Raw genomic sequence first — 17,163 nt, forward strand, 5'->3', positions numbered from 1 at the left:
CCATTAAATTCATTATTAAAAATGGAAAGAATATGGCACCTCAACAAACCTGTCAAGAGAGGGCCGCCCACCAAAACTCATGGACCAGGCAAGGAGGGCATTAATCAGAGAGGCAACAAAGAGATCAAAGATAAGCCTGAAGGAGCTGCAAAGCTCCACAGCGGAGATTGTATATGTCCATAGAACCATTAACCATTTTAGAACCATTTTAATCCGTACACTCCACAGAGAGTGGCAAGAAAAAAAGCCATTGCTTAAAGAAAAAAATAAGCTAACACATTTGATGTTTGCCAAAGGCATGTGGGAGACTCCCCAAACATTTGGAAGAAGGTACTTTGGTCAGATGAGACTAAAATTGAGCTTTTTGGCCATCAAGGAAAAGGCTATGTCTGGGGAAAACCCAACACTTCACATACCCCTGAGAACCTCATCCCAACAGTGAAGCATGGTGGTGGAAGCATCATGCTGTGGGGATGTTTTTCATCGGCAGCAACTGGAAAACTGGTCAGAATTGAAGGAAAGATGGATGGCGCTAAATACAGGGGAATTATTGAGGGAAACCTGTTTCAGTCTTCCAGAGATTTGAGACTGGGACGGAGGTTCACCTTCCAGCAGGACAATGACCCTAAACATACTGCTAAAGCAACACTTGAGTGATATAAGAGGAAACATTTAAATGTCTTGGAATGGCCTCGTCAAAGCCCAGACCTCAATCCAATTGAGAATCTGTGGTTTTACTTAAAGATTGCTATACACCAGCGGAACCCATCCAACTTGAAGGAGCTGGAGCAGTTTTTCCTTGAAGAATGGGCAAAAATCCCAGTGGCTAGATGTGCCACGCTGATAGAGACATACCCCTGTAATTGCTGCAAAAGGTGGCTCTACAAAGTATTGACTTTGGGGGGAGGGGTGAATTACTGCACGCTCAAATTCAGTTTTTTGTTATATTTCTTGTTCGTTTCACAATAAAAAATATTTTGTATCTTCAAAGTGGTAGGCATGTTGTGTAAATCAAATGATATGAACACCCCCTAAAAAATCTATTTTAATTCCAGGTTGTAAGGCAATAAAATAGGAAAAATGCCAAGAGTGTGAATACTTTCGCAAGCTATTGTAGCTGAAGAGCTAACCAACTATGTTCAATGTTAGCTAGCTAACATTAGGCTTTAACATTTCTGGCGCAAGCATTCTGCTAGAGACCCACCTCGACAGCATCCGGTGAAATTGCAGAGCGCCAAATTCAAAATACAGAAATAGTCATAATAAACATTCATAAAAAATACAATCGCTGTACATCAGATTAAAGATGAACTTCTTGTTAATCCAGCCGCTTTGTCAGATTTCAAAAAGGCTTTACGGCGAAAGCATACCATGTGATTATCTGAGGACAGCGCCCTGCTTACAAAAGCATACAAACATTTTACAACCAAAATAGCGAGAATAGCGAGAAAATTAATCATTTACCTTTGAAGATCTTCATATGGTTGCAGTCACAAGAGTCTCAGCTACACAATAAATGTTTGTTTTGTTCTATAAAGTCCCTGTTTATATCCCAAAAACTCAGTTTTGTTGGCGTGTGTTGTTCAGTTATACACTGCCTCAAAGGCGGCCAAAAGATGCAGATGAATACATCCTAATAGTACCGGTAAAGTTCATTGAAACATGTCAAACGATGTTTATAATTAATCCTCAGGTTGTCAATTATCTAAATATTCGGGCATTCTGACAATAGCGTATTGAATAGAAAGGAAAAACAACGAAGACCGCGCACTCGTTCATGCGCAAAACCAGCAGAAAACAAGCTTGAAACAATGTCTGTTGACAACAGACTGTTGACATCTAGTGGAAGCCATAGGAACTGCAATCTGGGTCCTAACCCATTAGATACTCTATAGGCATCCAATTGAAAATACCCACATCAAAAAAAATCCCACTTTCCGGGTTGGATTTTCCTCAGGTTTTCACATGCCATATCAGTTCTATTATACTCACCAGACATTATTTTAACAATTCTGGAAACTGTGTTTCTATCCAAATCTACCAATCTATCCAAATCTACCAATTGCATGCATATCCTAGCTTCTGGGCCTGAGTAACAGGCAGTATACATTGGACACGTTCTCATCCAGACGTCAAAATACTGCCCCCAAGCCATTAGAAGTTTTAACTAGCAATGCAAATATTTTCTGATTCGAATAATATTATCACACAGATCATAAATGTAATGTTTGCTAGCGAGGCAGCAATCTAACGGTCACTAGCTAGCTAACAGTACGCTTTAACTTGCAATGAAAATTACTTTGACAAAATTAGGAATGTATGATATCTGAAAATATAGCTAGACTTTTACCCGTATACATGAATGAACGCTAGCGTCCCATCTGGCCAACATCCAGTGAGGTTGTAGAGCGCCAAATTCAATTACAGAAATGCTAATTATAAAAATTCATAAAACAAAATATATTTTACATAGGTTTAAAGATGAACTTCTTGTTAAACCAACCACAGTGTCATATTTATAAAATGCTTTTCGGCGAAAGCATACCTAGTCCAGAACATACCTAGCCCAGAACATAGCCCAGTTGACAAATCATTACAAACAGTAACCAGCCAAGCAGAAGCGTTACAAAACTCAGAAGTAGAGACAAAATGATTCCCTTATCTTTGATGATCTTCATATGGTGGCAATCAGAAGACATTACTCAATAAATGTTCCTTTTGTTCGATGAAGTCTCTTTATATCCAAAAATCTCAGTTTTATTAGCGCGTTTTCTTCAGTAATCCACAGGCTCAAACTCAGTCAAAACAATCAGACAAAAAATCCAAATTGTATCCGTAAAGTTCATAGAAACATGTCAAACGATGTTTATATTCCATTCTCAGGTTGTTCTTTAGCCTAAATGATCTATAATATTTCAACCGGACAATAACCTTGTCAATATAAAAGGTAAACAAGAAATGCACATGCGCCTGAAAAAGCTCTGCGACACGTTAGGGTCCACTCGTTCAGACTGTCTTACTCCCTCAGTCTTACTCCCTCATTTATGAGAATACAAGCCTGAAACGATTTCTAAATACTGTTGACATCTAGTGGAAGGCATAGGAACTGCAAATGGAGTCCTAAGTCAATGGATACTGTAATGGCATTGAACAGAAAACTACAAAACCAACAAAAAAAGTACTTCCTGAATGGATTTTCGCAGGTTTTCGCCTGCTAAATCAGTTCTGTTATACTCACAGACACTATTTTAACAGTTTTGGAAATGTTAGTGTTTTCTATCCAAATCTACCAGTCATATGCATGTCATATCTTCTGGGCCCGAGTAGCAGGCCGTTTAATTTGGGCATGCTTTTCATCCAAAATTCTGAATGCTCCCCCCTACCCTAGAGAGGTTAATGTTCTATATTGCTCTGGTCCTCCATATCTCTGTAAATGAAAACTGGACCGTCTGCTGACACACAAATCAAATATGGTCACACACACTAAGACTCACCGACTGGTGTGTTCTCGTAGATGAGAAGATAGGAGTGGAAAAAGTAGTTCTGGAAGCGTGGAGGCTGGTTGGAGGCTGTGGAAGAGGAGAGAAAGAGAGAAGAGTGGGATTAGATTAGGCACTATAGGGTCTTGTGATATCCCTATACAGATGTGAGAAATGTGAAATAATAAATGTTTAAGTACCTGGAGGCATAGGCATACACTGCAGGAATACGGATATGTGTGTGTGCGTGCTTGCGTACATCTATGATTTTAACAAAGCAAATTTGAGAACAAGGCTACCTAAATTCTGTCAACATGTCGATTGCGGCACTCATGCGGACAATACACAGGCCGCTACTTTAACTTCTGCGATGCATACAAGGCCCTCCCTCCCCCACCTTCCCTTCGGCAAATCAGACCACGACATTTTGCTCCTACCGTCCTATAGGCAGAAACTCAAACAGGATGTACCTGCGACTAGAACCATTCAACGCTGGTCTGACCAATCCACGCTTCAAGATTATTTTGATCACGCGGACTGGGAAATGTTCCAGGCAGCTTCAGAGAATAACATCAATGTATACGCTGACTCTGTGAATGAGTTTATTAGGAAGTGCAGAAACCATGAATAGATGGCGGCTTTCGTGCAAAACTGAAAGCGTGAACCACCGCATTTACACAACATCGACGGGAAAGTAGTGGAGAAGGTGGAAAGTTTTAAGTTCCTCGCCTTGCACATCACAGACAAACGTAAATGGGCCACACACACAGACAGTGTGGTGAAGAAGGTGCAACAGCTCCTCTTCAACCTCAGGATGCTGAATACATTTGTTTTGTCACCTAAAAACCTGACAAACTTTTACAGATGCACAATATCACCGCCTGGTACGGCAACTGCACCACCCTCAACCGCAAGGCTCTCCAGAGGGTGGTGTGGTCTGCACAATACATCACCGGGGGGAAACTACCTGTCTTCCAGGACACTTACAACTAGTGATGTCACAGGAAGGACAAAAAGTGCCTGTTCACCCTGCTGCCATCCAGAAGGCGAGGTCAGTACAGGTGCATCAAAGCTGGGACCGAGAGACTGAAAAACAGCTTCTATCTAAAGGCTATCAGACTGTTAAATAGCAATCACTAACTCAGAGAGGCTGCTGACTAGATATAGACTCAAATCATTGACACTTTAATAAATGGATCACTAGTCACGTTAAATGACGACACTTTAACAATGATTAAATATCCTACATTACTCATATCATGTATATACTCTATCTTATACCATCTATTACATCTGCCTATGCTGCTCGGCCATCGCTCATCCATATACAGTGGGGCAAAAAAGTATTTAGTCAGCCACCAATTGTGCAAGTTCTCCCACTTAAAAAGATGAGAGGTCTGTAATTTTCATCATAGGTACACTTCAACTATGACAGACAAAATGAGAAAAAGAAATCCAGAAAATCACATTCTGGATTTTTTATGAATTTATTTACAAATTAAGGTGGAAAATAAGTATTTGGTCAATAACAAAAGTTTCTCAATACTTTGTTATATACCATTTGTTGGCAATGACAGAGGTCAAACGTTTTCTGTAAGTCTTCACAAGGTTTTCACACACTGTTGCTGGTATTTTGGCCCATTCCTCCATGCAGATCTCCTCTAGAGCAGTGATGTTTTGGGGCTGTTGCTGGGCAACATGATGTTGTGGATTTATATTTTTGCCTGAAGATCTTTTCCTTTTTTCTTTATTAAATCACCGTCTCTAGTACTGCTGTGTCTAGCTCATCTTCTGGGTTCTGCCGACTATTAGTGGCTCAGTTTACTAAGTGACTGTTTCTCACACCGGAGACCTGAGTTCGTAACCGGGTCCTGACAGTTCAGGCAGACAAATTGTTCAAGATGGATCACCAGGTATAGATGAAGAAAGCTAGACTAAAGAGACAAGAAGTGATAAGAGGGATTGGCGATTGATAGATAGATATGTAAAACAAAACAAAAATAATTATAAGGGAGGAAAATTTGGGTTCAGAGAAGAGTTTAAGTATAAGAGGAGAGGGAGGAGAACAAAGGGAATGTAGGAGTGGAATGTGATTTCATGGAAGGATATGAGAGAGGGATAACATGGAGAGTAAGTAGTAAATAGTGGGGACTCACCTTCGCAAAAGGAGTTTAGGATGAAGAAGGATAGGAGAAGCTTGGCCACCGTCATCCTGCCACCGAAACCCACACTCCACAACATTGCCTGCTCCACACTGCAACATACACACACATAGGACACATTCAGTGTGTGTGTGTTTTAAGAAAATGCACATTTATGACTGTAAGTACTGTTCTCTGAAGGAGGGAAATGAGGTACAACACAGCTATGGGGAATTTGCACGTAAGGGCCCTCTACTGAAGAACATTAGAATCACGCCTGACACGACCAATGAACACCAAGCCCCGCCTTCCAAAGGTGATAAACCCGAGGTATGGATTAATTCATTGAATTCAGTACTGCTCTTGTTCAAGCCTCTTAATATAGGAAAGAGGAGCCAACTGAAGAGTCCAACAGAATATTTATTATTGCTCCCATCTGTCACATGCACCTATGTTAACTTTTTCAAAAGCTCTAAAACTGGCAAATATTATGTTCAAAGTAGTCCAACCTACAGAATAAACCAACAGACCACTCCAATAACATTTTCAGTAACGGTTACAGAATATTTTTTTAGTTTCTATGGATGTGATATGTTTTTTCTACCTGAATGCACTGACTGTAAATCACTCTGGATTAGAACGAATCATAGATGTCTAGGCTGTTTCACAAGTTTGAACATCACAGTACAGTAAGGCATAGTTTAGTACAGTAGAGTACGATATGGTATGTTACTGTACAGGACAGTAGAATTTATTTAATAGAATAGACTACATACAGTACACTAGAGTATAGTATAGTTTAATTCCGGACACCTGTGGACGTTGGAATATCATTATCCAACACATCCATGATTTTTATCGAGAAGTCAAATGAATCTATCAGGTAACTCCATCAGTCCAAAACCCTCACTCAGACTAAAAACGAGTTTGAACTAGGCTTGGTTATACTAGATTTCACCACAACTTTACCTTTCCTTTCTTGCAATCAGTTTCAAACAGAACATCCACTTCCGTCATTGCTCCGACCCAGATCTAAGGAAAGACCTTCACAATGATGCTTGCGATCTGATGGCTACGAACCCTTGTCAATCGTTACTGCCAAACAACACATCTAGACAGTGGCGGTTTTAGCATATAAATCTTGGTAAGCACTTTAAATTCAGAATACAGTATTCTCCCTGTACACCAAGTTAGAACCGTAGGATAAATAACAGCAGACAATGAAAGCTTTTACAATATTTGATGATGACATTTCCCTTCATTTGTGACTAGGGGGCAGTATTTTCATTTTTGGAAAAATAATGTTCCCGTAGTAAACATGATATTTTGTCAGGACAATATGCTAGAATATACATATAATTGACAGCTTAGGATAGAAAACACTCAAAATGTTCCAAAACTGTAAAAATATTGTCTGTGAGTATAACAGAACTGATATTGCAGGCGAAAGCCTGAGAAAAATCCAATCCGGAAGTGACTCATCTTTTGAAAGCTCTGCGTTCCAATGCGTCCCTATTGAGCAGTGAATGGGCTATCAACCAGATTACTTTTTCTCCGTATTCCCCAAGGTGTCTACAGCATTGTGACGTAGTTTTACGCATTTATGTTGAAGAATAGCCGTAAGAGGCTACATTGCGCAACTGGTCACCTGATGGCTCCCAGAGTGATTCTCGTGTAAAATACAGAGGTAGCCATTATTCCAATCGGTCCTACTGAAAAACCAATTGTCCCGGTGGATATATTATCGAATAGATATTTGAAAAACACCTTGAGGATTGATTATAAACAACGTTTGCCATGTTTCTGTCGATATTATGGAGCAAATTTGGAATATTTTTAGGCGTTTTCGTGACTGCAATTTCCGGGCGATTTCACAGCCAAACGTGAAGAACAAACGGAGCTATTTTGCCAAACGTGAAGAACAAACGGAGCTATTTCGCCTACAAAAATAATATTTTTGGAAGGAAGATTGGCTATCTAACTGGGAGTCTCGTGAGTGAAAACATCCGAAGCTCATCAAAGGTAAACAATTTAATTTGATTGCTTTTCTGATTTCCGTGACCAAGTTACCTGCTGCTAGCTGGACAAAATGCTATGCTAGGCTATCGATAAACTTACACAAATGCTTGTCTAGCTTTGGCTGTAAAGCCTATTTTGAAAATCTGAGATGACAGGGTGATTAACAAAAGGCTAAGCTGTGTCTCAATATATTTCACTTGTGATTTTCATGAATAGGAATATTTTCTAGGAATATTTATGTCCGTTGCATTATGCTAATTAGTGTCAGTCGATGATTACGCTCCCGCACGCGGGATGGGGAGTCACTAGAGGTTAAACAGGCTTTAGGCTGCATGTGCACCACCAAGTCAGAACAGTAGTTCTGATGGGAAGAGGGACCAAATTCTTAGGGTGAGCTACTGGGTAACTAATAGCTTACTACACAATGTACAATTAGTATTACTTTATACTTATCTCCCTGCCATATTACATAATTTATACAGCAGCATACAATACATATTTTTGGACCGCTGTGCTGTGCTCACTTGAACAGAAAGGTGGTCCTTCTTGAGGCCAAACTTTGTCGTCAAATTCTGGCATTCTCTGGATTTATGGGGTTTTCAAGAGAACTGGGAACTCAAAAAAAAATATGTAAATAACTGTAAAGAAATATCTTTAGAAACAGCTCCATGAACTAACTTAAACATTAACTGTAACACATTAAAGTTACAACAATATGACAAGGATTTGCCAGTAGATTGTTGAGTCATGATGATGACTCCTTGTCTAGCTAAGATTTTAAAAGTATGACGTTGACATGATCAGTCCAATCAAAGCTACAGTTGATATAACATTATTTGACAGACATATCTGTCTGGACAGGGGAAGGAAATAACAGGTGATTGAGTCCAGGTGAGTCCAAATGATCGCTGATGCACATGACGAATGAAGCAGGTGTGCGTAATGATGGTGGCAAGAGTGCGTAATGCTGGGGAGCAGGTGTGACAGTACTCCCCCCTCCCCTAGGGGGCAACACCCGGCGTCCCACCTGGGTGGGCCTGACGGGCTGGCCGAGGCACGGGCGCTGGGCAAGCCGGCTGGGGGTAAAATCTTGACCAGCTGGCAGAGGCGTGGTAGCCTGGCGAGCCGGCTGAGGTGTAAAACCCTGGCGATCTGGCTGAGGTGGGTGCTGACGTGGGATGGGTGCCTGCCGAGCCATCCAGGGCAAGGAAACCTCTCGAGCCAGTTAGGAATTCCGATGAGCTGGCTTAGGCACCCCTGGTTCTATCGGCGGCGGCCCCTGGACCCGATGTCACCACCAACCGAAACGCCAGCACTCCCTGATGCACCGTTTGATGGCTTCCGCATTCTTCCGCATAAGGACCGCCGCTGAAGTCGAGAAGCAGGTACGGGGAGTCAAACATTTAATGAGGAACAGACAAGGAACAAGACAGGAACAGTGTCAGCACATGGGTGACAAAACGGCATACGGATGTTAATGCGGAAGCGGGGAACAGAGTTGGGGGACAGACAGACTAATGGATGGGGAATTTAACATGAACTGCTCATTTACACACTCTTTAATGCCTCATAATCAGGATATCTAGGTGTTAATGACCTCGTGAAACTCACTGTCTGTCTGGGAAAATATTTAAATAAAGGAGGGAAGTGTTAATTATATTTAGAGAGAGAGAGCATATCTGTTAGCACAGCGTCATTAGGCCAACTGTAAGGTTGATATTAATTAGGCATAATCACACTTAATATGAGGAGGGCATAATTAAGCTTCTTGCTAATTGCAGTGTTTGTTTACTGGTATTTACTGTTAATGTCACCGAGTTGAGTGTTGAGTCTAGTGGGGTGCCACAAGGGAACATGACTCGACACTTACATTCTATCCACATCTCATCTCAAGGACTGGGGTGTATTTCATTTGTGCACATCGTAGAGGACTGTTGCAAAACATTTTGCAACTAAAATGAGTTTATTTTTCAAGTAGATACCTCCCTGTTTCGGCCTGTTTGTTTCCTTTTGGTTTCCAGTGGATACACCGCTGATACACTGTACGTTAGGGAGATGTCACAGTCCCTAAATCTGGATTTTACTTCTTACCCTTCAAATAACATGTGTAAATGTATAGCTTAATGTCAATTAATAATGAACAGAAGGCAAGGTCAAGGAAGAACAAATGATGTTATTCTGGGTAAAAAAAACTATTTTCAACTGGTCCTCTCTATATTATGGTCACCACAAAAAAAGTTAAAACAACATGAACATGACAGCATAAACCTGTGCTGCCCCTGGGCAATGTTCAGTTACCAAACATTGAATATTCAAATAGATACACTACATGACCAAAAGTATGTGGACACCTGCTCGTCGAACATCTCATTCCATTGGGCAGTTTTATATCTTTATGTTTGAAGCCTGAAATGTGGCAAAAGGTCGCAAAGTTCAAGGGGGCCGAATACTTTCGCAAGGCACTGTATGCATTAGGACCTAATCTATGGATTTCACATGACTGGGCAGGGGAACAGCCATGGGTGTACCTGGGAGGACATAGGTTGGACATACTGCCAAATTCTCTAAAACAATGTTGGAGGCAGCTTATGGTAGAGAAATAAACATTAAATTATCTGGCAACAGCTCTGGTGGACATTCCTGCAGTCAGCATGCCAATTGCACACACCCTCAAAATTTGACACATCTGTGGCATTGTGTTGAGTGACAAAACTACACATTTTACAGTAACCTTTTATTGTCCCCAGCACAGGGTGCACCTGTGTAATGATCATATTTAATCAGCTTCTTGATAACCCATCCACCTGACAGGTATGGCATATCTTTGCAGAGTGAAATGCTCATTAAAAGAGAAACAATGCTCACTAAAATAGAAAAACAATATTTTGTGCGTAATACACTTTTCTGGGATCTTTTATTTCAGCTCATGAAACATGAGACTAACACTTTTGTCATAACTCTCCTGTGAGGATCCAATGATCAGCTTGGCAATGGTTGACAAATAACCAGGCCCTCTCTCACCCACAGAAGAGGGGAGGGGGGTGCTGGGCCGCTTTTTGACACCTCACACCCGGTCATAAATGTTATGCAGCAGAGGACTCTCTGGCTCTCTAGTATCAGCCAAAGGAATATCTTTGTTCACAGACTTTTGCCCGCTCTAAACTCTAACATCCAAAAAGTGGATAATGGAACAATAATTCTATCATAAATTATGTGGGAAATGGTCATTGGGGACCTAAAGAATAATAAGGTCATATTGTTTGTCATTTTGTGATGTTATTAAAAACTGTAAGAAGCAAATACTGTAACTTAGGAAGGAAACCCCCTTTAGCTGTCAAGTTTTGACAGATGAAAGTATTTTTGTTAAGATATTATTACGATTTTGATTTTCTAATGAGATAAGTGTGTGAGTCAGTGAGCGAGTGAGGCCCGTCAGTGGACAGCTCAGACAATGCCGAAACCCTACCTGACTTCTCAGAGATCGGGCCTTTCATAATTGATTACACTTACACACACCCCCTTCTCTCTCTCTCTCTCTCTGTCCTACCCTAACAAGGCCTCACTTGTCTGTTAAATTAATTTGCTTACAATTCCATTTCCAGCGTGTATCTTTTTTTGCATTATTCCCCTCTAACCCACTTTGTTTTGCTTCACACTGTATTTACTCTAGGGCTGAGCGATAATGGCCAAAATATTATATCATGGTATTTTTTTTTAAATTACGTATTTTACGTTTTTTTAATACTGTTCAATTCAACTTCAACCCACAAAGAGTAATAATCTTCATCAATTTCTGCATTTGAGATCATTACGTAGGGCTACCACGTAGGACTGCACGATATGGGCAAGCAATTTGGGCCTTATTTTTAACCAAATGTTGCAATTTGACTTGTGATTTAGAGCAAAACACTTGGGATAACTGTTGGAATCATGGAAATAGAATGTCTATTCTAATTAAATAGTTAGAATATAATAGTGGGCACTTTTAATAGTGTTGTTTGACATGACAACGAATGAAAATGCCAGGGAGGAATTATTTTGACAGGGTAAGATAGGTGTTGATAGGTGTTTCCTAGGGGACCCTATACTCTTTGGCTACATTGACTGATTTCTCTTAGCTACTTCATGTAGCTAACATATTCTTGGTTTGCGTATTCCTCTAATTTAGAAGATACTGTTGCACAAACAACATGCTGATTTAGGTCTATACCATCATTGGTATTATCAGGCTGTATAGCTAGTTAAGCTTGCTCTTACTCAGTACATGTATTAGCTAGCTAGCAATTAGCATTAGCGGCTAACAATCAGTGGCTAACAAGATTTAGGAACAACTTGCTAAAAGAAAAGAAAAGACAAACTAGCTGTTTGCAGACGTAAGAAACACAAGCTAATAGTGTAATTATAGAATGCTAATAGATGTATATTAAAAGGCTAAGTGACAACTGCATCGTTGTCATCAACATTGTTGCATATGCTGCATTGACCATGCAGACTGAACGCAAGTGTCTCGTGGTCGAGGAACAACAAATGCGCTCCTTGAGTGACAGGAACCGGGGCTAGGTCTGTGTGGAAAGCGGCATGGAGAGAGAGAGGAGAGAGACGACTCAAGTAGCGAAGTAAACTACATATAAAAATGGTTGTTACACACTCCGTATCACATTTAACAAACCAAACTTTAAAATACCGTTATAAAAGGTAAAGTAAAAACCCAAACCGGTCCGTGCATCAATACAGGTATATCGCAAAAAACGGTATACCGCCCAGTCCTAATTTATTCCCTTCAGTAGAAAAGGAGAGGCAGAGAGGGAAACCAGCCTGTCTCTCAGGAATCCAACAGCAAAGCTGGAAGGTATAATCCAAAGGAAAATAAACAGCCTAAAAACCTGTGTGAAATACAGTAAAATAAACATGCAGTTCCCATTCAGTCTCTGGTATGCTGTTTGAGATACGGCACACGGTGGATTCAATTCAGCCAAATAAAGAGAAATGTTCAGGTGAGGCAGAAAGAGACTGGAAAGGTAGAGAAGATAATAGTAGTGGTGTGTCAGTGCATGTGTGTCAGTGCAAATGGGGACATTTGTTTTCATTTGGTTTCCTGTTTCCTCAGCATTATTGCAGATAGCGTTCAACACCCTTGTCTCCTCTCCACTGCGGTTTCCTGTAGCCCTCTATAGCCTTTCTCTCCTTCTCTCTTACCCTCTTTACATCCTTTCCCTGCTGTGCCCTGGAGACCCTAGAGACCCTGCTCTCCACCATCTCTCTCCCCTCATACCCTCTACCTCCCCTATCCCAGCCTCTTTCACTTCCCCCTTTCCCTCCATTCCCTGCTGGGCCCTGGGTCCCTCTTCTCCCCCTCTCTCCCCCATGGCTGTGGTGCTGTAGCAGGGGAGATTATGTCCACTCAGTGGGTGCACAGAGAGGGCCTTAGCATCACGCCTCAGTGTGTGTGCGGGCAAGTGCGTGTGATTGTGTGTGTGTGTCTGTGTGTGCCGAGGAATGCTCCACACAGAACCTGAGTGACCCGGGGAGCAGTTCATGTGTTATATAATCCTCTACTTCAGCAGTGCTTATCAGTAAAGCATAAAATGCCTGAGGCAGTATTAGCTAGTATTAGCTGCAAATCCTGGAGCAATGTTAAACTGATCCAATCTAGCCAAACACAAATTAGTGCTATAAAGCAGTGGAAGTAAATAATGATAGAGTCATTAGAGCTGTGTTAAAGGTGCAATAAGCAGAAATCCGCCATTTCCTGGTTGCTAAAATTCTAATCGTTTGTGACAAAACAAGCAATGTATAGTGTAGAGAATCATTGTACCATCTAAACCGCAGTGAAATATATTTTCAATAAACCAAAATATTGTATTTTCAGCTGTTTGAAGATGGTGTACAAAACCAAAAGTAAAAGACCCCAAAATAAAAAACTTGGGCCTCCTGAGTGGCGCAGTGGTCTAAGGCACTGCATCGCAGTGCTAGCTGTGTCACTAGAGATCCTGGTTTGAGTCTAGGCTCTCGACAGGGAGACCGATGGGGCGGCGCACAATTGGCCCAGCGTCGTCCAGTAGGGGAGGGTTTGTCCGGCAGGGATGTCCTTGTCCCATTGAGCTCTAGCGACTCCTGTGGCGGGCCGGGCGCATAAACGCATAGACTGTAACTACTAATTGGATACCCTGAAATTGGGGAGAAAAGGGGAGTAACTGGGGAGTAAAATAATTTACAAAAAAAAAAGAATGGGATGCATAGAAATAGCGCACAAAGAACCGTTTCACTGCTTCAAAGTCTTGCTTTCAATGAGAAAGACAGATCTATAGCTCACATTTCTATAATGAATTTGGTCAGGTCGACCAAGAAGTTACATATTGCAGATTTAAAAAGCTACAGGAAGAGAAGAGCTTTGTCCCAAATAGCACCTTATTCCATATTTAGTGCTCTACATTTGACCAGGGCCCAAAGGGTGTAGCCATGGTGTAGAGCAGGAATAGTCAATAACAACACACTTCCAGACCAGTGTTTATCATTACTTAAAAACACAAAGGGGTTTGATTGCGTTTAAATGGTACGCTATTCCCTATGTAGTGCACTACTTTTGACCAGGGTCCATAAGGCTCTGGTCAAAAGTAGTGCCCTATGTAGGGAATACGGTGAATTCGGGACATAGCCCTAGTGGTTCAATGGGACCTGGATTAAGCAGCATTTAAAAGCATAGTTATATGTTTCATATGTGGACACAAACAATTATCTAATTTCTATTTTTGGCAAAACAAAAGAGTGCTCTATTGCTTTGACACAACGTTGTCCTAACCCAATCAATCACTCACATACTGAAAGGTGCACCCACAAAACACACAAAATGACACACACCTCTGCTACCACAGTCTCATCTCTAATCCCTCTGCCAAACGTTAAGGACATCTCTGAGATGACGGATGGATGAGTGGATAAGACTCACCCCTGTACAGGTTTGGTTCTACAAGGCACAGACCGAATAAGGCAAAAGATAAAGTCCTGCAGAAGACGTAGAGAGCAGTGAGGCGGGCCCCAACGCTACACACTGTCCTCTCTACCGCAGCTTCCCACCCCCCTCATCCCCATTGTCACTATCCATATCTCAATCTCCCTGTCTCTCTCTCTTTCCCTGACTCCCTCTGTCAAAGTCACTGCTCATCTCCTGGTCTCTCACCACCACCCCCTCACTTGCTCTCCTCTTCTCCTCCGCTCCTCTCTCCATCTCCAGGCATGTCTCTTCCTCTCTTGCTTCCCTTCACTTTTCGCCTCTCTTGGACAATCTTTCCCTCTTTCCATCCGTTGGCTCTGTCTGTTCCTGGTATTGTCTGCGTCGGGTCTCATCTCGTTCCCTTTCGCTTCAATACACTAATACACTGGGTTACTGGAGAGTAAAAAAAGAGTACTATTAAAGCACTACTACCGTGGAAAGCAATCCACAACCTCATTGCAACCCATGGCACATTACAACGCATTTCCCCCACTTCCAACACTGTGCTATTTAAGAGTTTCTCACAAACTCACTTGATGGTTCAAGACCAAGTTCCATACTACCCATACACTCAGTCTAAATCATTTTTACCGTGGAAGTGTAAAGTTAAGCCATTCTAAAGTCCACTGTAACACACAGAACACATTTCCAAATGGTTCATATTCACTACTACTTCACATTGAAATAGTAGAATAGTTCAGCCGATTTAGCCCATGTAGTACTATACATAAAAATGTTATATGAGCTACATAAAATCTACTACACTATTTCACTGTAACATTAGGTCTTCAATCAAAGTCAGGATAGGCTACACCGCAGAAACGAGTCACTCCTGGTAATTTGGCTAATAACCAGAGCCCATTAAAATTGCTTTATAGTTTTCTCCTGCTTTCAGCCCACAAAAATGTACTACTGTTTAATTACTGGGGGGAAAGTTTTGGGATCTTTTCTCGTTTATCTCTTGGTAATGTGTGATTAAGACCAAAAAATGATTGTAAAGTGAAGCGTAATAATATCTAGACCCTCTGGGTTGGTTCCAGAGAGGCCCCCTTGTCCAACAGTATCTCTCTGACTCCCACCCGGCCCACAGCACCAGATACTATTGATTACATGACAATTGTGTCCGACTTAACTTAACCTTGGTGACAACCAATGTCCCTTCTAAGCTGCGTGCAAGCACAGCCACACACTTGTTCCAGGACTGTCACACAGAAGAAATACTATGCGGAGCAGAGACGCAAGAGATTGAACTTCACTGAGTTCGCCCCATTAGTTTCCACTATATAGATATTTTTTTCTATGACCAAATCAACATTATATCATCCCCTTTTCTATGTAACAAACCAAAACAAATCTAACTTTGCAAGATTGAGTCTGTGATTTTGTTGTAGGCAAAGCCAAAGCGAAACAGAGTATAAATATCTTGGCAGGGGTAGCCCACAAGCGGTCTTTCAATCACATCACCCCTGAGTGAACATTTGCTGATATTCTTTGCTAGTTAGCAAGTTATTAGCCCAGTTATTGATAAGTATAGGTCAGCAATGAGGAGTTACTACTTCCTACAAGGCTACATTTCAGGCTGTCTTTGAAAAGCATGTCAGGTAAAAAGCCTTAATGTCTTAATTAAAGGGGCAGTGTTGTAATTTAAGACAGGCTTGAATATGCAAATAAGCCAATAGACAGAGGGATAGTCTACATTATCTAATTCTCTGTATGGTAATAATAATTAATTTTATTTTGTAAAGTGGTTTCTTGCATCATACAACATAATACAATGCAATTTAAAGTCACATATTTGGCCCATAGTGTTACAGACCATGTAAAACATTAATTAATGTCAAGCTCTTCATAATGTAAAAACTTTTTAAAAGTCTCATGCACTGTAGGCCTGCATTGAACACCACATATAGGCTACCGTAGGCTATATCATAGAAATCAAAGCTATTTCCATGTGAAAATGTTATGGGATTTGCTACATTGTTTTTGTTTGGTAGGCTTACATTATGCTCAAATAGCCACAATAGCCTATTGGCTACTGTCTAAAACTGTGAGGGTACAGCCTCAGAGTTCAGTATAAATGATAATGTTTCCGCTCACAATACCAAAGATTAGCTCAGTACACCCCAACATTTGAGGGAACAATGGTGAAAACCCCTCTCGAAGCCAGCACCAGCTAGGGCTCTGGCTGTAGCCTGGAGCCTCCTGGGCAGATCTGTGGATTATCACATCAATCAATGATAGATAGATACATACGTCTCTCCCCTGCTTGCCATGAAAAAAATAATTGCTCATTAGCCGAGTGATCCAAAAGTGATTAGGGGACGTTTGGCTGTGTCAGGGATAGAGGGAGGGAGGAATGGAGGGAGGAAGGATGGCGAGACATTGTTACTCTGATGAGCTGAGTAATGCCATCTCTCTTATATTTTAATCTGTGTAGTCTCACTCCAGTGGGAATAGAAAGGCTGTCCCTTGACTCAGCATTCCTGAGTACTGTATGACAACAGTGGGATAATACGAGGGCATCTGGATCGTA

At 41.3% G+C, this 17,163-nt stretch overlaps 1 protein-coding gene across 1 annotated transcript in view; it reads right to left on the bottom strand.

Moving 5' to 3' along the window:
• LOC110492868 (cadherin-23) overlaps positions 1–17,163 on the bottom strand; it is a 588,267-nt gene that overhangs the window by 529,324 nt on the left and 41,780 nt on the right. The window contains exons 2-3 of the mRNA XM_036946709.1: positions 5,636–5,733; positions 3,495–3,569 (exon numbers count right to left, since the gene is read on the bottom strand). Of these exons, the coding sequence (XP_036802604.1) occupies positions 3,495–3,569; positions 5,636–5,720 (160 nt within the window). The 5' untranslated portion in view covers positions 5,721–5,733. The remainder of the gene's footprint in view (positions 1–3,494; positions 3,570–5,635; positions 5,734–17,163) is intronic.

The sequence above is a fragment of the Oncorhynchus mykiss genome, chromosome 16, assembly GCF_013265735.2.
Source record: "Oncorhynchus mykiss isolate Arlee chromosome 16, USDA_OmykA_1.1, whole genome shotgun sequence".
Taxonomy (NCBI): Eukaryota; Metazoa; Chordata; class Actinopteri; order Salmoniformes; family Salmonidae; genus Oncorhynchus; species Oncorhynchus mykiss.